This window comes from Bufo gargarizans, chromosome 2 (assembly GCF_014858855.1).
Source record: "Bufo gargarizans isolate SCDJY-AF-19 chromosome 2, ASM1485885v1, whole genome shotgun sequence".
Classification (NCBI taxonomy): domain Eukaryota; kingdom Metazoa; phylum Chordata; class Amphibia; order Anura; family Bufonidae; genus Bufo; species Bufo gargarizans.
Genome location: NC_058081.1, coordinates 69,612,775 through 69,638,488, shown reverse-complemented (window position 1 = coordinate 69,638,488; position 25,714 = coordinate 69,612,775). Strand labels below are relative to the sequence as shown.

The window sequence follows — 25,714 nt, the reverse complement described above, 5'->3', positions numbered from 1 at the left end:
GGGAGCTAGGGTGCAATCCTTCATTCTGGTCCTTGTGCTTGTTTCAAGTTGAAGGTCTGGCTTGGTTTACTCACTATTGTCTTCTCCGACAGTGATGTTAGAATCAGGTATTAGTGGTTTCACATCCATAAAGAACCTTGGAAAACAACATCATTTGTATAGATATGTTATTACCTCTGAAGAGTCCCAGTCTGGTCTGTGTCCTTCACTGATGGGCACTTTGGTAAGAACTGATCCAAGCTTCTACATCTTCCAGATCCTCACCATCAACCCTAAATCTGGCTGGTCTTCCTGTTCTTTTATGAGTGTTCGGTCCTTCTGAGTAAATTGGAAGTTCTTGGTCTTTACAAAGCAATGGCATATTTCTAGGCTATCCCATCACTTTATGATCGGTAGGGATCTGACCTCAGGAACCTCCACAATCCTGAGACTTAGGCCTCATGCACACGACCGTTGTGTGTTTTGCGGTCCGCAAATTGCGGATCTGCAAAACACGGATGGCGTCCGTGTGCGTTCTGCAATTTGCGGAATGGCACGGACAGCCATTGATATAACTGCCTATTCTTGTCCGCAAAAGGACAAGAATAGGACAAGTTATATTTTTTGGGGCGGACCACGGAACGGTGCAACGGATGCGGACAGCACATGGAGTGCTGTCCCCATCTTTTGAGGCCCCATTGAAATGAATGGGTCCGCATCCAAGCCACAAAAACTGCGGCTCGGATGCGGACCAAAACAACGGTCATGTGCATGAGGCCTTAAGGTGCCATACTGCTGAATATCCTTATTTGTAGGACAGCAAAACACGTAAGGTCGTGTGCATGGGTCCTAAGGGTACTTTCACACTAGCGTTTTTCTTTTCCGGTATTGAGTTCCGTCCTAGGGGCTCAATACTGGAAAAAAACTGATCAGTTTTATCCTAATGCATTCTGAATGGAGAGCAATCCGTTCCGGATGCATCCGGATGCGTCAATTCAGTCCCTCTTACGTTTTTTGGCCAGAGAAAATACCGCAGCATGCTGCATTTTTCTCTCTGGCCAAAAATTCTGAACACTTGCCGGAATGCCGGATTCGGCATTAATTTCCATTAAAGTGTATTAGTGCCGTATCCGGCATTAAAATTGCCGCATTGACCGATCCGTTCTTCCGGTCCGCACAGACCTTTAAATCGGTGTAAAAAATAAATACTGGATCCGTTTTTCCGGATGACACCGGAGAGACGGATCCAGTATTTCAATGCATTTGTCAGACATATCCAGATCCGTCTGACAAATGCCATCAGTTTGCGTCCGGATTGCCGGATCCGGCAGGCAGTTCCGTTGCCAGAACTGCCTGCCGGAATCCTCTGACGCGAGTGTTAAAGTACCCTAAGACTGACACGTTGCACAGTTTATCTTCTGTCGGTGCTGGTCATCGGTTTCAGAGCTTGGTCTCATGCTTCCCACATATGCCTGAGACTTATTCTTGATCCTAGATTGGTTTCTCTTCTCCAAGTCAGAGCACATTTTCACCTAGGGACCACTGATCCCCATTGAAAGCTATGTCAAAAACAGCTAAAATGTACCTTTGTGGCCAGAGAAGCGGTTACTGATCAGCAGAATGAAGGGTCAGCAGCTCTCGTCATTACAATACCCATCCTCGCTTGGATGCCACTGTGCCATCTACTGCAGTGAAGACGTTGGGGTGCTCCAGCCAATGTGTTTGTGCCCGGCACTGCCGCACTGCCTGTTTATGTGAATTGGGATGAGCACGGTTGAACTGGAGTACCATGCATAACCACACTGCCATGGATATCTTTGTGCCATGTACTGCAGTGAATGGGTAGCTGACTTCCAGTGAGTGCTACTCAGTGGCGTAACTTCAATGTAGGCAAAGCACGCAACCGATATGGGACTTGTGGGGGGTGGCCCTGCACTGAGCCCCTTCTTCTGTTCCCGATGTGAAAACACTGGATTTTCATGCAGCCACCAGTAGGGGGAGCTTAGTATAATGAGACGATTACTGCTTTCATTGCAGACAATGATAGCTATATAAACTCCTATGCCATGAGCTCCCCCTAGTGGTGGCTACAGGCAGACAGCTTTGTAATATGTGAAGTAATGCAGGAGATTTATCGGTGTATTTATGCCAGGTGTCTGGTGTAAATATATTGAGAAATATGGTGGCGAGGATGAGCACCATACTTATAAAGTACCTGTTCCACTTCCACTGACTTAGAAGTCAATAAAGGGGGTATAGCTAAAGGCAACTTTTTTATTACAATTATTTTGCACATAATACTAATACAATTATTTTGTGTAATCCAATTTACAAGACCCTTCAGTATGGTGAGGGACAGATATTTCTCCCTAATTTCAACCTGTTCTCTGTTACCTCACATTGATCCCATGTCTCTCTGCAGCTGTATCTGGCAAAGTCCTGGTGAAGGAGGAATGCGCCCAGGGTCCAGATTTCTGGTGTCAGGACCTGGAGACGGCTGCTCATTGTGGGGCAGTGGATCATTGTAAGCAGCATGTATGGAAGGAAAATCAGGTAAAGAAGGAGTCATTAAATGGAGCCACAAAACTTTGATTTGGGTGTAAATCAACTTATAAGATCGTTCATGAGAGAGAGAGGAGCTGCAGAGCATGCAGATGGAGAGTCTGACAGCTTTACCACAGAACGGCACGCTGCAGACTGCTGTGTACTGTGAAACAAGGAAGCCACAGAAACCAAATGAAGCAAAATGCTTAATAAAACATTACAAAAAATGTATAGAAATTAGGCTCCAAAGTTGTACATAACCTTTTTAGAATCCAGTGCACCTGCAATCCTTATGCCCTGTGTAAGACAGGCATAGCAGGCGCTATGGAGTTTAAAGGGGTTGTCCAGGATAGGCGTCACTAGCTGATCAGCAGCTGCTCCCACTGAAGTTTGTATAGGCCATCACCTAAAAAAGGCTGGGCAACCCTTTTACCAACTGAAGGGGCCATGCTTTCCTCATGTCTTACATGTTTTACTATCTAACAGCATCTTCCCTCTATATGAAGTGTCATGATTTTTCTCCTCTATCTAGTTAGTGATGAGTATGGGTGATGGAAGCAGCTGTTACTTTTAGGTCTATTTCTGTTCTGTGACATCACTGCCTTATTCCCTTAGGCCTTTGTGCGGCCGTTCCGTGCATTGGAGACCACAATTTGTGGTCCCCAATGCACGTGCAACGTCCGTGCGGCAGCCGGGACAGATCGAGACCCATTCAACTTGAATGGGTCCGTGATCCGTCCGCACCACAAAAAATAGAACATGTTCTATTTTTTTGCGGTGCGGAGGCACAGACAGAAACACCATGGAAACACCGCAGCTCCGGATTGCGGACACATTCAAGTGAATGGGTCTGCATCTATGATGCGTGGAGCACACGGCCGGTGCCCGCATATTGTGGACCAGCTGTTTGCGGGCCGCAATACGGCCACGGCCAGGCAACGGCCATGTGCATGAGAACTTATTGTGACATCATGTGTTCTCTATACTTACATGTTGACATCATTGTGTTTTTAATTCATGTGCTGTGATGTCACAGTGTACATGATGACCTATTTTCTGTGTGTTATGCCTGTACTATGATATAATGGAGTGTATTATACCGGTTCAGTGAAATCACTGTTTGCATAATTCCTGGGCTATAATATCACTGTGTGTAATTTTGCCACTAATGAGATATCGCTTTGTGAATTATCACAGTGAGCATCATCAATGTACTATTACATCACTGTGTATATTATCTCTATATTGTGACATCACTGTGTACATTATTTGTGTACTGTGACATGACTGTGTGCATTATCCCTGTACTGTGACATCACTGTGCATATTATCCCTGTACTGTGACATCACTGTGTGCATTATCCCTGTCCTGTGACATCACTGTGTACATTATCCCTGTCCTGTGACATCACTGTGTATATTATCCCTGTCCTGTGACATCACTGTGCACATTATCCCTGTCCTGTGACATCACTGTGTACATTATCCTTGTACTGTGACATCACTGTGTGCATTATCCCTGTCCTGTGACATCACTGTGTACATTATCCTTGTACTGTGACATCACTGTGTGCATTATCCCTGTACTGTGACATCACTGTGTCAAAGTCAGCTTGTGGGACTAACAAGTGATAAAAATAAGAGTGAAATAAAGTTTTAGTCAAAAAATATACCCTTTTTCCATTGAAAAACTAGGTATCTCCTCTGTAACAACCTGTTTATTTGCCATTAAAAAGATTGAAAGCAATAAAATATTGTATGTACCCAAAAATTATACCAATTAATAATATAGGTCGTCCTGCAAAAATCAATCCTTTACACAGCTCCGTAGAAACAAAATAAAAACGTTATAGGTCTTGGGATGCGGTAATACAAAAACATTTTTTTTTAAAACATTTTTTAGGGTGAGTTGATCAAATCCACTTCTGGGTTTGGCTAAAAAACCTGTAGAAAAAACTGTCTCAAAATCTCCTCCAAGAAACTCTGTGTAAACCTACCCTTATTATACAAAAGTAGTAAAAAAAAAAACGGACTCAGAGAGTAAAGTTATTAAGGGCTCTTTCACACCTGCGTTCTTTTCTTCCGGCATAGAGTTCCGTCGTCGGGGCTCTATGCCGGAAGAATCCTGATCAGTTTTATCCTAATGCATTCTGAATGGAGTGAAATCCATTCAGGATGCATCAGGATGTCTTCAGTTCCGGACCGGAACGTTCTTTTGGCCGGAGAAAATACCGCAGCATGCTGCGCTTTTTGCTCTGGCCAAAAATCCTGAAGACTTGCCGCAAGGCCGGATCCGGAATTAATGCCCATTGAAAGGCATTGATCCAGATCCGGCCTTAAGCTAAACGTCGTTTCGGCGCATTGCAGGATCCGACGTTTAGCTTTTTCTGAATGGTTACCATGGCTGCCGGGACGCTAAAGTCCTGGCAGCCATGGTAAAGTGTAGTGGGGAGCGGGGGAGCAGCATACTTACCGTCCGTGCGGCTCCTGGGGCGCTCCAGAGTGACGTCAGGGCGCCCCAAGCGCATGGATCACGTCACTCTGGAGCGCCCCGGGAGCCGCGCGGACTGTAAGTATACCGCTCCCCCGCTCCCCGCATGGCAACCAGGACTTTAATAGCGTCCTGGGTGCCATAGTAACACTGAACGCATTTTGAAGACGGATCCGTCTTCAAATGCTTTCAGTACACTTGTGTTTTTCCGGATCTGGAGTGTAATTCCGGCAAGTGGAGTACACGCCGGATCCGGACAACGCAAGTGTGAAAGAGGCCTTAGTTGCTTATGCTGTAACTGAACATCGCAAAATTTAAAACAAAAAAAGACAGTGGCAGTATTAATGTTTTTTCCCTTCCTCTCCAGAAAGAGTAAAGGCTCATGCACACGACCGTAGGCCCCTAATAGAGCAGTCCTATCCTTGTCTGTAATGTGGACAATAAAAGGACATGTTCTGTTTTTTTGCTGAACGGCCATGCGGACAGTTTGTGTGCATGAGCCCTTACTAAACGTTAATCATTTAGGGAGAGTTCACATCACAGTTATTTTTCTGGAAAAAAAAAAAAACGGATCCTGAGCATCAGTTATGCATAGTCGGCATCCGTTTGAGCCATTTCCATCTAAGATACGTTTTTTAAATGGAAAGAAAGGATCTCAGACGGAAACGGCTCAAACGGATGCCAAATATGCATAACTGATGCTCACGATCCATTTTTTTTTTTTTTTTTTTTTTTTTTTTACAGGTTCCTGTTTTGTTTTTTGCTGTTCTTCTGATGGATCAGAAGAAAAATAATGGTGATGTGAACTCTCCCTAAGTTACTGTGTGTACCCAAAATGGTGCCACTAAAAACTACTACTTGTCCTGCAAAAAACAAGCCCTCATAAAGCTACGGTTCTTCGAATGCAACGGCCCAAAATGCATACGGGATAAGCGGTTTTATATCCACACGGCAGGTCAATTTCTGCATGAAAAAAATATGCAAAGTGTATACCATCCCCACCGTGGGCAGGTAGCCTATAATGCCAGAATATAAAATACAATTTGCCTATATAACTATACCGCCGTTTGTAATCACGTGTCTCTTCTTCTCTACAGGATGTTCTGTGTTTGCAGTGTAAGCAGATTGTCACAATCCTCATTAGCATGGCAAAGTCATCCCCAATCCAGGTATTATACAGGCCTATCACCAATATAGACTGAGTGAACCACCATTATATTTGAGGGTTTCAGCTGTTAGAAGAAGCCGCTCCAGTGAGTGCTGCGGCCTCTTTCTAGGCCAGCGATGTCACGTTCTTCTGTCACGTGGCCTTGGTGCAGCTCAGCCCCATTGAAGGGAATGGGGCTGAGCTGTGATACCAAGCACATCCACTATACAAGGTGCGGCGCTGTGCTCGATAAGCTGTGAAGAGGCTGCGGGGCTCACCGGAGCACTGTGGTCTCTTCAGACAACTAATCGGTGGGGATGCTGGGAGTTGGACCCCACCACTCAAATATTAATGACCTATCCTGAGGATAGATCCTCAGTGTTGTTCTCCTAGAAAACCTCTCCAAGTCTGGCGGGAGGGTTGTAAAAAAAAAAAAAAAAAAAGTGTGTGATTTTTTCTATTAGTAGTGGCTGGTGCTGCCCCCTTCCCCTCACAAGGCTCTGCCCTAGGCACTGGACCTCAGGTGCAGAGTGGTACATATGGCTATGATCGCACAGCTTTTACAATTTAATGAGTATGCCCATCTTTGACCATCATGTGACAGTTTATATATTAATCTACATAAAATGTTGAGTAGTTTTATCAATGTGTTACATTACCTATCTTCTGCATTGTACTCCAGAGCTGCATTCACAGTGCTGCTGACTGTGATTGGACGCGGTCAACAAGCATATTGTAAGACAAACCCGAGCAGAGCAGCTGAGCTCCTATAATGCTGTGGTATAATTTGTTTTTCTCTACATTAGATAAATGCACCTCCCCTGTAGGCTTAGTCATGTAGAGTTGGCTGTCAATCACTGAGTAGGACCGCCCACATGACTCCTAACCATTAAAAGAGCAATGCTTCAAATGTATGAATTACAAGTTTTACTGAATTGTTTCCCATAAAACTATGGAAACTACGCCGGTCTTAATAATCCCTTGTCCTGGAGGTGGATCTGCCAAAGTTATGTAGAGGCGCCAGCCTCTGCATAACTTCGGCGCATCCACTGCCAGTCTAAATGTAAGACAGCTTCCTTGTTGGCTTAAATTTAGACCATTTTCTACGCCTAAAACAGGCGTACAAAATGATAAATGAGATGGGCCTGCCGGCCTGTCCCCTTCACCGCCAAGCCCCTATTTTAGACCTGGCGTGAGCAGGGAAAAGTTGCAGATTGCGGGGCAAATAACCTTTGCACCACAATCTGCGACACATATATGCCAGAAAACTGTCGTATATCACTTGGTAAATGACCCCCTTCGTATCAATCTGCTCAGCTACTCCTGCTTTATAACCTGCTGCCTGCAGATTGCACTGCAGTTTCATGGTGACAGGTTCCCTTTAAATAGTACAGTAAACAATAAACAACGGAACGGTATAAGTAGCAGATGACTAGCTTTTTATATTGTTATTAGGTAGATTATTAAAGGCCATGTACATATTTGGCGGCAGTCTTTTTATTATTATTATTATTATTGCATTGTGCTCATTTTGGGCTAAAAATATTTTTTCCAGTTGCTCTTGATTAAAAATTGTGACCTCCTTTCTCTGTGCAGCCTTGAGATTCTCTAGTAGCAGGCTCTGAATTTTCAATTTGTTCCGTCAGGCAGCTCAGCTGATGGCTCCTTATCTCTGATAAACGCTCATTATAGCTCAATCCTTATCTTACTGATAAGAATGTGGCTTCAATAAGTGTATATGATCTTTTTTAAAAAGGTTCTGCTTTTTTAGAAATGAGTTGTATTGGATGACCGTCACAAAGTGAAAGTACATTCACACAGCTAGACAGTTAACCGTTTGTGACAGAACAGCTCAATATTTTTAATAAAGACCAATTAAAGAAATTATTTTGTAGCCCAAAATGACTAAATTGCAATCATAAAAAAAATTGTCCCTGAAGAGCCATAGCCTTTAAGTGCAACAATCCGATATGTAAACTGTAGAATTATTTCATTGGTGATCATGTGCATAAAGGTACACAGTCAGTTTTTGTTTCCAATAATGTTAAAATGCATGACATGACATGCAGCAGGTAGTTGAGATATTCTCTTCCGTTTTTATGAAATGTCCTCTATCTGCAGTCAAGAATCAAGAACGTTCTACATCAGCAATGTTCCAGAATTCCTCCATTTGAAATGGAGTGCATTAAGATGGTGGATGAGTATGAAGATGTGCTGTTGATTGCTCTAGAAAACCAGATTGTAAGTACCAGCTGATCTAAATAAACCACAACATAATACAGTGAACACCATGAAAAATACACAGGCCAGCTTTTCCTATACAGGCACAGCATGCATTGCCTACAGACAGTCCTGGAGAAAGTGCTTCTGTTCAAAGCTATGGACATCTTTCTGCTGTTCATTTTTTTTATTTGTTTTTTTATCGTTTGTTCGCTCCCTAAATGCAAAATTAGTTCACTTTCTAAATAGTCTTCATTAAAAAATTTGTGCTAGTGTGTGTAAGTCCTAGATGCTGGGGTTGTTGAATCCAACATAAACCTAGCAGAGCACTGCTCCTGTTTATGATGGCTCTGTGCTCTCCCCCTCCCTTCTCTCAGTGCTAGAGATAGCAGATCAGAGTGTGTAGAAGGGGGAAGCATCCGTAAAGGGTAATATCACACAAAAATGAAAGGGAGATGGAAATCACAGCAACCATGGCAAACTCTACAAGGGGAGGAGAATCACACATGCATCAGTGACTGCCAGGGCAAGTACTATACTACCTCTATATCAGTGTTTCCCAACCAGTGTGCCTCCAGCTGTTGCAAAACTACAACTCCCAGCATGCCTTGACAGCCTTTGGCTGTGCGGGCATGCTGGGAGTTGTAGTTTTGCAACAGCTGGAGGCACACTGGTTGGGAAACACTGCTCTATATATCCTGCTCTTGGACCATATTAATACACTGTCTTTATATTGACTGTCTCCCACACAGTATTAATACACTGCATTCAAATTACCTGTTTCTCAAACGTTATTGATACACTACTGCCATATTAGCTGGACTAAAACTATACTGATAAATGAGAGCTAGTGGAGACAGCAGCATCCTGGCCATACAGACCTCACACAGCCAACATGTATTTCTGGTAGGCACATGATCAATGAGAAAAGTCTGAAAATAGGAGAAAGTTGTAAATTGAATATCAGGAATCTAAAATGAATGAAGGAATGAAGATTGCAGGCTGAAATTTGTGCATTTTTTCTACTCAAGGTAACAACTAAAATATGCAAAACATTTTTTTCTTCCATTTCAAATGTGTCCATAGTCTTAAAGGAAACATCTACATATTATGTATATGTATATGTTAATTAGGCAGTCACAGTGCAGTGAGAAGAATCCAAGGAGGACCACCAGGGAGATAAAAGGGGAAGCCTGATGTAGTGGGGAGCACACCACAATATTTTGCTTTATTTTGTAAATCCACTTTAATGGCATACATGACAGAAGGTGTGAACTATTTGATGGACAGAGGGGCTACACAATCTGTGTCTCCGGGTCCAGAGCTGTAAATCTGATGCTGCTAATGAACGTATTAGAAATATTCATTGTCTTACAGAATCCTACTGCAGTCTGCACTAAACTAAGACTCTGTCAGTCAGAGGAAACCCTTCACTGGGACCCTGAACTGTTCACCAAACCAGTGCTGGAAAATATCTTACCTCTCATCCAAGAGACTATGCAGACCATGCATGCCAAGGCAACCCAGGTAAGAAGAGACCTTGAAGACTGTGTTGGGCAATGCCTTTCTAACCATTAAAGCTTGAAATTACATCTGGCCTTGGCCTACTGACCTTAGGTACATATCCATAACACTTTGGATTTTCCATGAGGTCAGCAAATAATCTGGGGTGTGGTAAACTCTTCTGTGTAGGTTCCTTTGGTTTCCATTTATTTAGCACATTTTTCCACTGGACCAACGTCATATATTTTAGTCCATATGCAAATGAGCAGTTAAATGCACCAAGGTCAGGCTTAAGCCACTCTGTGCACCCTTGCTCCTCCCCTGCTTCTTTGACCAGCTCCCCCCCCCTCCTCCTTGATTGACAGGAACAGATTTGTGCAGTCATTCTGCCTGGCTGGGGTCAACCCTCTGTGCACTTAACTGCTCATTTGCATACAGATTAAAACAGGAATGAAGCAACAGATCTCTAAGTGAAAGGCATCATTAGATTCAGCCTTGTGCCTAGTGTAACATCCTGATGACCCCTTTAACCTCTTCTCGACTCCTTCCCAACCCATGGGTCAGGTCTTTAAAGATGGCGCCCACTCAGGAGCTGCGAGGGCGCCATAGCCATTGGTTCTCTGCTGTTTTACACAGCAGACTTTTAACCCCTCAGATGCAGTGGTCAATTGCAACCACGGTATCTGAGGGGTGAAATCCAGAGGCCTATGCTCTCCTGGGAACTGAATGGCTCCCCTGAGCTGAGATCAAAGAAGCTGTTTGGTTGCTGTGGCAGCCTCGGGCCTTGTGAAGGTCCTGGGATCTGTTATAAAGTTTCTATGGAGCCCAGTCTGTGGCAGGGCTCCATAGGAACATAGTGCATCTCCCATAGGCTGCAATGTTAAATCATTGCAGTCTATGGGAGAAGCAATCAGGTATTCGCATGTTAAAGTCCCCTAGGGGAACTTAAAATAAGGAAAAAAATATATAAAAAATTAAAATCACTCCCTTTCCCCATACTAACAATAAAAAAATAATCATCATTAGCACCTCCACATTCCAAAGCATGCGTACTATTAAAATAAAAAAATAGTTATCCCATACGGTGAATGGCAAAATGGTCAAAATAGACAAATTCAGAGTCACTTCACCTCCAAAAAAATGTAATAAAAAGTGATCAAAAAGCAATTCATACCGAAGAATGGTATCAATAAAAACTACAGATCATGCCACAAAAAAATGAGCCCTCACACAGCTCCATAGACGTAATTATAATTATGGGGGTCAGAATATGGCTATGCAAAGAAAATATTTTTTTTTAAGTATTAAAACACAAGACTATATAAATGGGGTGTCTCTGTAATTGTACTGACCCAGAGAATGAAGGTAACAGGTCAGTTTTACTGCCTAGGGAATGCCAAAAAAACAAAACACATAAATCTGTGGCAGAATTGTGTTTTTTTCCACTTCCATTTGGATGTTTTTCCAGCTACATTCTATACAGCATTAAAAGTCCTGCAAAAAACAAGCCCTCCTACGGTTATGTGAAAGGAAAAATAAAAAAGTTATAGTTCCAGGAAAGCCAAAAAGGAAAAAAGTGGATAATGGCTGTGCCAAGAAGGGGCTTAAGGTGAACAACAATTTAAAGTTTTTAGTTTTTTTTTTACCAGAAACTGTGCCATGCTTGCCATGGTTTATGTCTAGCACTACTGTCCAGCCCCTGTGAATCAAGTAAATGGGTTGAGCGACAGTACCAGACACGACCCATGGATAGCAGTGGATGTTTGTGGAGGAAAGCGCACCTTCATCTCTCATCCTGTGGAAAAGCTTATGCCATCTGCATGCGTGGCGGAATAAATGCCGATTCTCGTGCAGAAAAATCGCAGCGTAGTACAGTACCAGCAAAGTGTATGAGGTTACACAAATATATTGTACAATTTCAGATTTTTTCTGTGTGGATTTCAAAATCTGCAGCATGTCAATTATGTTTGCGGTTTTAACTGCAGTTTTCACCTTTTTCAATGGAAGGGTGAGATCTGCAGCGAAATTGCAGCAAATCCGCACCAAAAGGGCTTATGCTAAATTGGCACACGGCACACTAGAAATTGCCGGCACAATACAGGTGTATGACCCCTACAGAACCACAACCACATAGGGGAAATGTCTTACTGGAGCACTGCTGGCTACCATGCAGACACTGTTCTCCGCATTGTGCTGTATTGCTGGGTTCACCAATCTGTGTGACTGTTTTACAGAATGTGAAGGAAGACTGGCCCATCCCGATGCCACTTTGCTGGATGTGTAAATCATTTGTGTCAAAATTTGAGGCAGCCATCCCGAAGGTAAATTCAAAATGTCCTTTGTCTGTCAAATAATTTGCTTGCTGGGGCTGTCCCCTAAAGGATATCACCTGTCCACAGGATAGTCTGATCACTGGAGGCCCCGCCACTGGCACCTTCTCCAGTCACCAGAATTACTCCTTACTGCACCACCCCGGTGAGGAGTTTGAATGGAGCGGTGGTGATGTATGGGCTCCATCTCAAATCCAGACAAGTTCCCTTGGAGCTTCACAACTCCCTGCAATAACTGTCCTTGGTGCCAAAGTACTTGAATGTGTTAAACATGATCAAAAATATCAATGGATGTTTAGTGACCATCCCTTATTTACGTATAAGAAGGGGAAGTGATTGTATAATATGTTAATTAGGAGTGTCATTCGTAAAAAGGAGGCGAGTAGACAGGCTGTCCTTGCTACGCAAAGGAAGGGAACATATCCATGTTTAAATTGCTTGTACTGTTGTACTATTATTAAAGGGGTTGTGTCACCTGGAATATTGGTGGCATATCGCTAGGGTATGTCCCCATTGTTAGATAGGTGTGGGCCCTGTGACGGACCCCCAGTACTTAGGAAGAGTATGTCCGCCTCTGTATTCTTCTTTACTCAGGAGAAATTGCAAACCGCTGATCTGTAGCTTCCAGTTTCCCCAGTCACTGGTCGAGACTCAGTGTAGGTGAAACAAAAATCTCCTTTATTGAGTAACTGCACAAACATATTTACAAAAATTGTGATCAGATAAAACTAAAATCCCATAACATCCCCCTTCCCCTCCCCAGACATTCTGTCTGTACCACACCACAGGGGTCCACCTGCTAATAGCTCCAGACAGCCCTAGCAAGAGCCTGGCAAGAATGGCATTGTTCTGAGCTCCTCCAGAGTACAATGGGAGATAACGAGAGGGAGGGGGAGAAAGAGGGGTGCTGACAGTCTTTTCATAACCAGGTCACACAACATAACATAATTACACCCAACACCAATACACATATAACTCTTCACCATGTCGTCACAGGCCCCACCTCCGAAACCTGCACCTATCTCTAGAACGGAGTCCCAAAAGTGAAGGAGAGTGCACCTCGCTTGCAATTCCGCCCTCCATTCATTTCTATGACTCTATTTCCGCTGGCTCGGCTATTTCCAGCAGTTCTATAGAAGCGAGTGACAAAAAGAGAGTAGAATTAATGAGGGAGGTGACTGCAGCAAGGAGGAGGAAGAAGAAATATCATGGGATAACTCCTTTAAGAGTAACTACTCTTTTTTGAAACTTTTAGTATGTCATAGGGACATATCAAAAGTGGTGATCGGCAGGGGTCCCAGCTCTGAGATCCGCACCGATCACTAGAACGAGGAGTCAGAAGTGCTCGGCTGAGTGCTGCTTCCCCCTCCCTGCTGAGTGCGAGACTTTAAGACTGTCTCAAAGACTTTCTATTGAAACTGTCTTCAGCACTCTAGTGAGAGCTTCTGACTCCTCGCTTTAGCTATCGGTGGGGTTCTCAGAGCTGAGACCCCTGCCGATCAACACTTTTGATATGTCCCTATGACATATCAAAAGTTTCAAAAAAGTGTAAACCCGCTCTCCTCTCCCTCCGTTATGCATGAGTAGGGGGGTGATGTCTCACGTGGTGGGGGTGGAGGCCAAGATGGTGGTGGACTCGGTGTCCCTCATGTGATGGATTATTGCTTTCATGGATGAAGATTTTTAAGAATAAAAAGGATGAAGGTGTTTGTTCCTGGTTGTGAGAAGTTATTGCTCACCAGGAGATTAAAGGAATATATCGTACACGTCTACATTTGTTGTAGGGACGTATGTGCACCACCACCGCACCGGCCCCATAGACCACCGCTCCATCCAAACTCCTCCTGTTGTGCCCCAGTTCTAGTGTACATGAGGTTCCCAGATATCTGTGGATAGGTGAGAAATTCGTTTTGTAGGACAATTCCTTAAAATATGCCAATAGGCAGTAGAGCACATGGATGTATATATAACCTGCATGCTGATATGTTTCATGTATACAGGAAGCCATTGCCAAGGGCGCATCACAGCTATGCCATGCGCTATCACCAAAACTATCCGGGGTGTGCCAGTGCTTGATTGAGAAGTATACCATTGTTGTTTTGGACACCATACTGGGAATGCTAGGACCAAAACTGGTGTGTGGGCTGCTATTCATGTGTGTGACAGATGAAAACTGTGAGCCAGGTGAGCGCGGGTACAGCTGCCATGTCTTAGCCCAACTCATAGGAACACATTATGTACAGTAATTAGAGGATGAGACACATAGAAACCTTTACCCCCTCCCCACATATACCCGAAATATAGGGGAAATGTACTGGCCAGCCCTGACCCACCACTTGCATTGTGAGCCTTGGGCCCCTCCTGGTGCACACCAATGGGTCCACAAATTTTTATAGTTTCTCCTTTCTAAATAAATGTAGATGATTAGATGATTTTCTCTCTTTAGAGGTGATGCCAGTGCTGGAATCTGATATAACCTGCGACACTTGCATGGCCATCACATCCATTGTGAAGAGTACAAGCGGTATGAACATGACGCAGGAGGAAGTGAGTGCGTCTCTCTCCAAAGTCTGCACCTCTGCAAAGGACTGGAAGGAGGTAAGAAGGATAGGGGGCAATGGGGTAGCTATAGGGCCTGCTGGGGGCAGCCCACGTGCCGTGGGGACTCACTACCCACTATCCCCGATGGCCGACTGCTGACCAGCTGAGAAGGGAGGGCCAGGTATGCATGTGGCTCCATCTTTGACAGAACTGCAGTTTGGTCTCTATAACTACTACCAACGGCCATGTGCATGCGGCCACCTCTCCTGTACATGGCGGTCTTCCAGATGCCAAAAAAATACGTTTGACAGTGAAAATCAAATATATCCAATTGTCTTCAAATTTGGACACCTAACAGTGCCGAGCAGCTCCAAACAGACAACAGAAAGATCCATAGCTTTCGTTTAAATAGGAGCGGTCACCTCTTCTATCAACTACTTGCATCCCCCATGTAATAACAGTTCTGGAGCATCTATTCTTACGACTCTATACTATGCCATTGCTTTATTATTCCTGCTAGAAGTTATGAATGAATTGCTAGCAGTCTGCAAAGAAGGTTCAGATGGGTATCACCCAGCTGAGGGTGTGTCCCTGCACAGCCTGACACTATCCAATCAGTGCTGCCTGTGTCTGATTGTGCAGGGACACATGCCCAACTGGTAACACCTATCTGGACCTTCACTGCAAACTGTTAGCAATTCACTTAGAAGTTCTAATAGGATTAATAGAAGACTGGCACACCATAGAGTCATAAGAATAGATGTGGAAATACAAGTAGTCAATGTCACTCAAACAGATGTGTCACCAGAGGGGGCAGGTCCTCTTTAGAGAGTCTGTCCAATGCAGTACTGGAATAACATTGACAGAAAACTCCACGTGAGAGCAGATGGAGCTTTACCTAACTTCCATTTAAGTTATTGGATCCAGGCGCTTTTCAATTAACCCTTAGGTTTTTTCATTTTTGCATTTAAATTTTTCTTCCCGATTTTCCTTGATCCATAACCTTTTTATATTTCTGGTCACATAGCTGTATGACGGCTTATTTTTTGCGGGACAAGTTGTACTTTCTAATGCCACCATTAATTATGGCATAAAATGTAGTGGGAAGCGGTAAATAAATTCCAAATGGGGTGGAGTTGGAAAAAAACGCTATTTCCTCCACCGTTTTACAGGTTTTGTTCCCACGGTGTTTCGTTTGCGGCAAAACTGACCCATGCCCTTCATTCTTTGGGTCAGTATGATTACAACGATACCCCATATATATAGATTTTTTTATGTCTAAATAGTGTAAAAATAAATTTAAACTTAGATTTTTTTTACATCACCATATTCTGACCCCTATAACTTTTTATACTTATGTCTACTGAGCTGTTTAGGGGCTAATTTTTTGAGGAATAATCTGTAGTTTTTATTGATACCATTTTGGAGTGTGCGTGACTTTTTGATCACATTTTATTCAATTTTTTGGGGTTAAGAGAAGCAATGAAAAAATGGCAAATTGGACATTTTGACCATTTTTTCCGTTATGCCATTCACCGTATTGGAAATTTAGATTAGCACATCCAAAGTCACAGGTGCACATCCATAAAGCTAGCATGCAGAAAGCAAACAAAAAACGCATGGCAGCACACCAGTATACATGAAAACAATAGAAGTAGGGATTAGGGATTAAAGTGGTACTATACCGACTATACATGAAAAATGGAAGCTGTTTGCGCATATTTTTCATCAAACGTGTGTCAGACCCATCTACCAACGTCAAGACGGCTTCTAGCTTTATGGATGTGCACCTGTGACTTTGGATGTGCTAGTCTAAATTTGCTTGTAGAATATTTATAGGACAGTCATGAGCCATCCAGTGAGATATTGGCTCATTAGACTGTCAGTATTTTCAGCCATATAAATATCAAATAACATCATAGGCTTACATGTATGGTTGGAAAGTCCCATGGAGACGTAAAGCGGTTGTCTAGAATTAGAAATACATGGCTGCCTTCTTCCAAAAACAGTGCCACACCTCACCGCAGATTGTGCCACATTCACTTAAAGGGAACCTGTTGCCATGAAAATGCAATGTAAGCTACTGGAAGCATTTTATAGAGCAGGGGGAGCTGTACAGATTGATATATAGATTTATAGGAAAAGATTCAGTAAAACTAATATAGTGATTGACAGCCTTCCCTCTATGAGGAGGCAGTCCTATGTGATTCACAGGCTTCCCTCTTTGAGGAGGCAATCCTACCATTGATTGACAGGCTTCCCTCTATGAGGAGGCTATCCTATCAGTGATTGACAGCCTTCCCTCTATGAGGAGGCGGTCCTATCAGTGATTGACAGCCTTCCCTCTATGAGGAGGTGGTCCTATCAGTGATTGATAGCCTTCCCTCTATGAGGAGGCGGTCCTATCAGTGATTCACAGGCTTCCCTCTTTGAGGAGGCGGTCCTATCAGTGATTGACAGGCTTCCCTCTATGAGGAGGCTATCCTATCATTGATTGACAGGCTTCCCTCTATGAGGAGGCGGTCATATCAGTGATTGACAGCCTTCCCTCTATGAGGAGGCGGCCCTATCAGTGATTTACAGCCTTCCCTCTATGAGGAGGCGGTCCTATCAGTGATTAACAGCTATCTCTGTATACACAGTCGAAGAGGGAAGCCTGTCAATCACTGATAGGACCACCTCCTCATAGAGGGAAGCCTGTCAATCACTGATAGGACCGCCTCCTCATAAAGGGAAGCCTGTCAATCACTGATAGGACCGCCTCCTCATAAAGGGAAGCCTGTCAATCACTGATAGGACCGCCTCCTGGACTGCAAAGCTCAGAATGAGCAGGAATGTAAATGAATGAAAAACAAGTTATATTAAATCTTTACCTATAAAACTATATAAATCTGCTCAGCTGCTCCTGCTCTATAACACGCTGCCTGCAGATTACTTTGTATTTTCACGGTGACAGTTTCCCTTTAAAAGGAGATGAACTGCAATACCAAACACAACCTATAGACAAGTGTGGCACTGTTTCTGGTAGTAGCCATGTTTTTCTCATCTTGTATAAGCAATAAAATCCATGGAAATGGTGTCACCTAGTGGTCATATTTTAAAGAAAAACATAAACCTAATAAATACCTACACAATATATTTACCATCATATATCTTTAACATTAGGATTCTTTTAATGTACAAGATGTTTTTTTTTCCTATGGCCTTAGTGTTATGCTTTCATTCAAGACCATCAGACAGAACTATCTGATCTTCTCCTGAAACCGTGGGACCACAAGATTACCTGTCAGGTATACTGCACATTACACCCAGCATCTCATACCGGCTGCCAATGCCCGGATGTGGGTGAATAGTACTGCATGACTATGCATTATTGTATTGTCTTATCTCTTGTCCACAGACACTAGGTGTTTGTCCAGCTCCTTCTAAGACCATGCCTGAGAACAGTGCCTGTGCAGCTGGACCCTCATATTGGTGCCACAGCCTGGACAATGCAAGAGAGTGCAAGGTAAGGGATGAGCACCCTGAAAATGTGTGATGTTGGTCATCTTCGGATAATGCAGCAGATATACTAAACCTGTCTAAAATGTACAGAGTGTAAACAGAAAAAGTTCATTATTGCCGAAAGACCCCTTTAAGTGATGCCCGCAGCCTGTCTCCACTATTGAAAGATTCATACTTACCTGCTCCCACCACTCCAGTCCTGCAGGGTGATTCCTGAGTCCATCTTCTGGTCCCCCAACTCGTTTACTCCGCTGCAGCCAATAACTAGCTTCAGCAGTGACGTGTCCACAAGCAATACCTCACTACGTCCCCCCTGTCTACTGTTTAGATGACACAGTCAGTATCGACCGCGTCTCCACAGGGAGTATTCCTTTAGAGCTATTTTTCTAATAGAAATGTACAATTTGAGTAATTATAATACAAAAATGGTCAGTATCACTGCTCCTACACATTACAAAAAATAAATAAATCACACTTTAAGGCCCCATGCACACGGCCGTGTTTCACAGCCGTGTGCTGGCCGTGGAACCGCGGCCTGGATCCCTCCTGAGAGCAGGAGCGCACGGCGTCTCTGGTTGCTATGACGCCGTGCGCTCCCTGCTGCCGGCACAGTACAGTAATACACTGGTATAGATCATACCAGCGTATTACTGTATTGCGGCGGCAGCAGGGAGCGCACGGCGTCATAGCAACCAGAGACGCCGTGCGCTCCTGCTCTCAGGAGGGATCCAGGCCGCGGTTCCACAGGGAGTATTCCTTTAGAGCTATTTTTCTAATAGAAATGTACAATTTGAGTAATTATAATACAAAAATGGTCAGTATCACTGCTCCTACACATTACAAAAAATAAATAAATCACACTTTAAGGCCCCATGCACACGGCCGTGTTTCACAGCCGTGTGCTGGCCGTGGAACCGCGGCCTGGATCCCTCCTGAGAGCAGGAGCGCACGGCGTCTCTGGTTGCTATGACGCCGTGCGCTCCCTGCTGCCGGCACAGTACAGTAATACACTGGTATAGATCATACCAGCGTATTACTGTATTGCGGCGGCAGCAGGGAGCGCACGGCGTCATAGCAACCAGAGACGCCGTGCGCTCCTGCTCTCAGGAGGGATCCAGGCCGCGGTTCCACGGCTGTGAAACACGGCCGTGTGCATGGGGCCTAAGTGGGCCATACACATGAAACAATGATTGGTCGAATTTGGTTGATCACGCCATTTCAACCTTGCTGCTCTCATTTTTGGCAGACACAGCTCGGCCAGTGGCCATCATATTCGTCTGCACTCATTTTTCAGATCCAACGTGTATTTTCGGCTTTAGACAGACAATCCGCCAGATTTATCACAGTGGCTCAGGCCGGATGATAAATCTGGTGCAGCTTTAGGACACCTGTACACATTGCACATTGCCATGCGGAAAAACTGCAGAGTAGTACAGTACCGGCAAGGCATAGATGACACAAATCTCATGTACAGTTGCAAAATTTTTCAATGTGGAAATTGACCTGCTGCGCAGATTTCCAAATAAATAGCATGCCAATTATGTTTGCGGTTTTAGCTGCAGATTTCACCCTTTTCAATGGAAAGATGAGATCTGCGGCAAAACCGCACCTATTTCGGCTCTTGGTGCGGATATGTTGCAGAAATGCACATAAATCCGCACGGCTCTTACGTGCATTTACCTGCACTCGTGTGCAGGAGGCCTTAGACCGTCCAGTCTAACACGAAGCCAGGCCCCCTGGTGAGTGAGAGGCAATGGAGTATTCTTTTGGCTTACTTTCTTCATAAATGTCTAAATGGAGATGCAGTAAATTGTGCCCAAAAAAATGCCACATTTTAGCACAAATGACCCCAGAATTCAGACGCAACCACATTAGTAAATATAGGCAAATGTGACCACAGATAACCAGATGCACTGTCTAGAAAGGAAAGGCCTCCCATAATGTCAGGAGTCTTGTTTATTGGTTTCCATATATAATAGGCAATATGAATAGACCAGTACGGTGCTTCTTCATCGCTCACAGCCCTTGTTAGCTCTTACCATTTGTAAAGCTACTGAACATTTTTAAATGGTCACTTCTCACACAACTTTGCATAAATCAGCTGTACAGTTGAATATAAGAAACTTTGTAATATATCTTAGTGGGGAAAAAAACTTGTTCTTAACTTATCAGCTCTTTCGCACTCCTTCCCACAAACTTTTAGTCTAAATTCTATGCTGAATCAATCTTGTGACTGAATTATCAGATGACATCAGCCCATAGATATCTATGGAGAGAGATAGAGGACAGGGCAACTAATAGTAAGGGCTCCTTCACATCTTGGTGCGGTGCAAGTGTGCACTGCACACGGACTGAACCCTGAAACATGACATTTTGAATGCCTGTCTTTTTTCATGGACCATTGTTCTGTAAAAAGAAAATCATGGTAAGGACTAGTGTTGTCCGACTTACATGCTAGACTTGTCCTTTCAAGTAAATGAGTCTGTAAAGTAATGGTCAGTAGAAGGGCATCATCCAAGTGGCATTCTTCAGGTGTTTTTGATGGGCGTGAAAAACGTATAACATACTGATGCGATACATATGGAAAAATGGACAGAAAGCAGATTCCACATAGATGGGAAATCATTTATTTTTAGTGTACAGCGCACGTACAAGTTTTACATCACTCATCAGAAGAAGCCCTGTATGTGTTCTCTCACCCGAAGTGCTTTATTCACATCACTACTGCTCAGTACTTCTCCATATGTTATGTATGGTGCTTCTGACTGATTCTGGGTGAGTGAGAGTTATGAAGCAGAGTTTCCTATCTCTATGCATAGTCTATGGACAGACATCATTACAGCTAGTCTCCACCCACAAGCTCAGAGGAGAACTAAGCCCGCAGACGGGAAAAACTGCAGGATACAGGTCATACGATGGTCAGATATTGCGTTATCACACATACAGTGCTGCCCATATTTATTCATACCCCTGGCAAATTTTTACTTAAAGTTACTTTTATTCAACCAGCAAGTAATTTTTTGACGGGAAATTACATAGGTTTCCCACAAAAGATAATAAGACGAGGTACAAGAGGCATTATTGTGGGGAAAAAAAACATTTCTCAGCTTTTATTTACATTTGAGCAAAAAATACAAGATATTCCGCACTGTGGAAAATCTCAGAGGACATGGTCGGAAGCCAAAAGTGACACCTGTGCTGGCCAGGAGGATAGTTAGAGAAGCGAAAAAGAATCCAAGGACCACCACCAACGCCATCCTGGTGAATCTGGGCTCTGCTGGTGGCAATGTCTCAAGGGAGACAATCCAACGGACACTGCACACTGCTGGGTTCCACGGATGCAGACCAAGGTGGACGCCACTTCTCCAGATAAGGCACACAAAAGCTCACTTGGCCTTTGCAAAAGCTCATCTAGACAAAGAAGAAGACTTCTGGTCTTCTGTGTTATGGTCAGATGAAACAAAAATTTTATTGTTTGGTCACAATGATGTTTCCTTCATTTGGCGTAAAAAAGGAGAAGCCTTCAACCCAAACTACACCATCCCCACTGTCAAACATGGTGGTGGGAACCTAATGCTTTGGGGGTGTTTTTCAGCCAATGGACCAGGGAACCTAATCACAGTAAATGAAAAGGACCCAAAACACACAGCAAAAGTGGTGAAGAAATGGTTAGCAGACAACAACATTAACGTTTTGGAGTGGCCCAGCCAGAGTCCAGACTTGAATCCAATGGAGAATCTGTGGAGGGAGCTAAAGATCAGGGTGATGGCAAGAAGACCCTCCAACCTGAAAGATTTGGAGGTCATTGCTGAAGATGAATGGGCAAAAATACCTGTGGAGACATGCAAAAAGCTGGTTTGCAATTATAGGAAGCGTTTGATTGCTGTAATAGCCAATAAAGGCTTTTCTATTGATTATTGAGAAGGGTATGAATAATTTTGGATTGGACACTTTTTTCTCAAATGTAAATAAAAGCTGAGAAATGTGTTTTTCCACAATAATGCCTCTTGTACATCGACTTATTATCTTTTGGGAGACACCTATGTCATTTCCCGTCCAAAAATTACTTGCTGGTTGAATAAAAGTAACTAAGTCAAAATTTGCCTGGTGTATGAATAATTATGGGCACCACTGTATATGTACACAGGGGACCTTATTCTGTATAGATATGACAACCCTGATATTATGGAGTTCTGATCTCCCGGACTGTCTGTAGAGGTCTTAAAATACTAATCTGTGATCATTATGTGTAACATGTTGAGTAATAAACACACATTTTTATTTTCCAGGCCATAGGACACTGTCTGGCACATGTTTGGTACTGAGGTCCATTCTGCTTTCCTTCACGTTACATAATCCTTTGTGTGAAAAGGTCGTCCTTTCCTGATGACTGAATAAACTACTGTCTGTATAAAATCAGTCTCCTCTTCTGTTTTCACACTAAGCCGGATCACATTCACACTTTAGGATATATGCACACAGGCAGGAACGTCTGTCCAGATATAATGTTTGCATCTATTGTGTTAGTGCATTATTTTCTGTGATTTTTATTTTATAACCGAAGCCATGCACATCCGCATATTCAGGTCTCATATTGTGCAGGATGATTTGTATCTGTGATTTTTGATTTGTTTTTAATATATTCTTGAAAAAAAAAACTAAAAAAATCCAGCACATGCACTACAGATAAAATCCAATCTCTATATTATAATACTTTAAAATTCCATGAGCTGATCAGAAAGCTTTATGGTCTACGTGTTTCGACTGTCTGTCTTATTCATGACCATACTGTGTAGCCAAATTTTCTGGTTTAAAAAAACCCTTCACCCACCTCAGACTCTCCACCATTACCATGTGTGAATAATCACCAAACTGGAATCGGGGGGGGGGGGGGGGGGGTGGGGTGTCTGGTGACATCATAAAATACTAAACCACTTATAATAGAGAGTCTTTTTGGATCTTCTTATTGCATACCAGGATTCCAAAGGGCACGAATAATAGACACAATCTCATCTTTAAATATTGATCTATATTCTGTACGATTGTATGTTTAATTTTTCCTTTTGTAGAAGCTTCTTTTTGGCAAGTAGTTTTGTATTTTATGATGTCACCAGACACAACCCCGATTCCAATTTGGTGACGATTCACACATGGTAATGTCTAAGGTGGGTGAAGGGTTTTTTAAACCAGAAAATTTGGCTACACAGTATGGTCATGAATAAGAAAGACGGTCGAAACGCGTAGACCATAAAGCCTTCTGATCAGCTCAAAGGAGATTGGATTTTTCCAAGAAAGTGTCTCCCTGATCCGGGGTTCCTTGCACGCCTATGGAGTGGGGCAGGTGAGCTGGAAATATTTTGGTATACGATAAGTTTTTAATATACTCTTGAAGGACTGGCACCTTGAAGTGTGAATGCGCTCCTATTATCCTGGGAGTAGCATTCTTGTGCACGGTTTGCCTGCCTATCCCATAGGCGGCCTTGATTAGGTAGTACATATAGCTGTGCGTGCTCCTCCTCTCATTGGTTGCTGGATGCACACAGAGGTGACTAGGAGCAGCACACTATATGTGCAGGGTCAGCTTCCCTGAATGTAGATGCCCAAAGGCATAGGTAGGTTTAGAGTAGGACCTGCCTGACCTGGGACCACCTTGGCGCAGGTAGGTGGGCACAGATGTGTTTTGATCAAAATATATTGGCTGAGAGTCTCAGACTTTATCATATCAGAGTGAGGGCTTAGCCCGTATATAATGTTTGCATCTATTGTGTTAGTGCATTACTGAAAAATCCTAAATTGTTCTCTTTGTTCACTGTTGTGTTCTTAATCATCTGAGAATCCCAATATAGATTTTCGGAATTATTGGATGACACATTATTGCCTTCCCACACTGTGGTGTTGGCTAGTTGTTCAAGCGAGCTGCAGAGAAAGTACAGAGCTGGGATGGTGCGAGTACGAGAGCATAGCCTGTGCCATCAGCAGTGACATACCGCTGAAACGACTGGGATTAGAGATCACAGTAATGCCAGTCATTTAACCTCTTAAATGCTGCAGCACCCCATTGGCCAAAGCAGGACCTAATAGGATGGCGATTGTAAAGTGCTGCGAAATATGTAGGTGCTATATAAAGATTATTATTAATGTCATTATCAAGTCATCACATGGTCAAGTGCCCAAGTGGGACTAAAACACTAAAATGTAAGTTAAATGTTAAAAGTAAAAAAAAATAAAAAATAAATAAATAAATAAATAAATGTTTTTTTTTAAAAACACACAAACATGGTCATTTGCTGTTTTTTGTTCATCCCATCTCCCAAAAAGTGGAAGAAAAAGTCACCTGTGTCCTAAAATAATACCAACAAATCCTCCCGCAAAAAAATAAATAAATCCCTACATACAAATACACACTGACTGAAAACTAAGTGGAGGAGATTTAGCAAATCTTTAAAGACACCAGTTATGGCTCACTTGTGACTTGAGTTTCTAGCCACTGTTCTATATATTTACTATCATTTATGCCAGAAATTGGCACAAATTATAGCTCAGGTCTACACCACTCCCTAGGGTGGTGTAGATTTGAGTTCCTGCCGCACAGAGGACCAAAGATATCTTAGTCACATCTCACTCCGGCACGGGGGAGATCAAAATTGACATACTGAACGCCAGTCTTGCTAAATCTGCCCCCATGACTTTTGAAATGCGGAGATGAAGTAAAACTAAATTGCTGTGTCCTAAAGGCAGAAAAGGAGATTCCAAATATATGACTACCGTGGACGCAGATGGCACAGAATAAAGTTCAGAATTCAACGATCAATGTGACTCTAGACCCAAAGGAGGAGAAAAGTCAAACGGACAAAAGACTAGAACAAAACAGGTTTAATGCACAAAATAAAAATTTTAAAACCACACAATATAATGTGAACCTTTCTTCTAGACATCTGGTATAAATATATACAGTCACACAAAGCACAGGAATCACATCAGCTTTTCTAATAGGTGGGAAAATAATGACAGACAGTCTGTGTTTCCTCGCAATTATTCATTAACACACAAAGTGTAGATGGAGACGTCTTGAGTAGGTCCACAGTTGTCACCTGTATTTAGATAGAGGGCTGGAGGCCTGGTTCTCCGGTGGAAAGATATGGCAGCCAGGACCCTACACTGGACTGTGGCTCGATTTCTATTTAAACTTATGGCTCAAAGGAGTGAGGGGACACCTGCCAGTCCCGCTTCCTTCATGCCTCTCCTTCCACCTCCCACAGCGGTAAGGCAGACGTCGGTGTTTCATGCTCCCTCCTGCTTCAGTTCACTGTCATCACGTCGCTTCCAGATCTGTCGGGGAGAAATGAATAATCATTACCATTTGAAGGTGCTATCTGGGGCTGTGAAATAAGGTGGCAGCTAAGGCTCGGCTCACGACACCCTTTAATTCTCCATTCTTCTGAATTGTCAGAAGAA

The 25,714-nt window shown here is 43.3% G+C and overlaps 2 protein-coding genes across 2 annotated transcripts in view; one reads left to right on the top strand and one right to left on the bottom strand.

The window, feature by feature from the left end:
- Positions 1 to 22,675, top strand: part of SFTPB (surfactant protein B) — a 23,219-nt gene extending 544 nt beyond the window's left edge. The window contains exons 2-11 of the mRNA XM_044279155.1: positions 2,402 to 2,532; positions 6,112 to 6,183; positions 8,283 to 8,402; positions 9,759 to 9,908; positions 12,119 to 12,205; positions 14,215 to 14,398; positions 14,661 to 14,812; positions 17,965 to 18,045; positions 18,156 to 18,263; positions 22,549 to 22,675. Coding sequence (XP_044135090.1) covers positions 2,402 to 2,532; positions 6,112 to 6,183; positions 8,283 to 8,402; positions 9,759 to 9,908; positions 12,119 to 12,205; positions 14,215 to 14,398; positions 14,661 to 14,812; positions 17,965 to 18,045; positions 18,156 to 18,263; positions 22,549 to 22,584 — 1,121 coding nt within the window. The 3' untranslated portion in view covers positions 22,585 to 22,675. The remainder of the gene's footprint in view (positions 1 to 2,401; positions 2,533 to 6,111; positions 6,184 to 8,282; positions 8,403 to 9,758; positions 9,909 to 12,118; positions 12,206 to 14,214; positions 14,399 to 14,660; positions 14,813 to 17,964; positions 18,046 to 18,155; positions 18,264 to 22,548) is intronic.
- A 2,442-nt stretch (positions 22,676 to 25,117) lies between these two features.
- The window catches only part of USP39 (ubiquitin specific peptidase 39), a 34,389-nt gene continuing 33,792 nt past the window's right edge, over positions 25,118 to 25,714 (bottom strand). Inside the window, exon 13 of the mRNA XM_044279154.1 lies at positions 25,118 to 25,588. Within this exon, the coding sequence (XP_044135089.1) occupies positions 25,541 to 25,588 (48 nt within the window). The 3' untranslated portion in view covers positions 25,118 to 25,540. The remainder of the gene's footprint in view (positions 25,589 to 25,714) is intronic.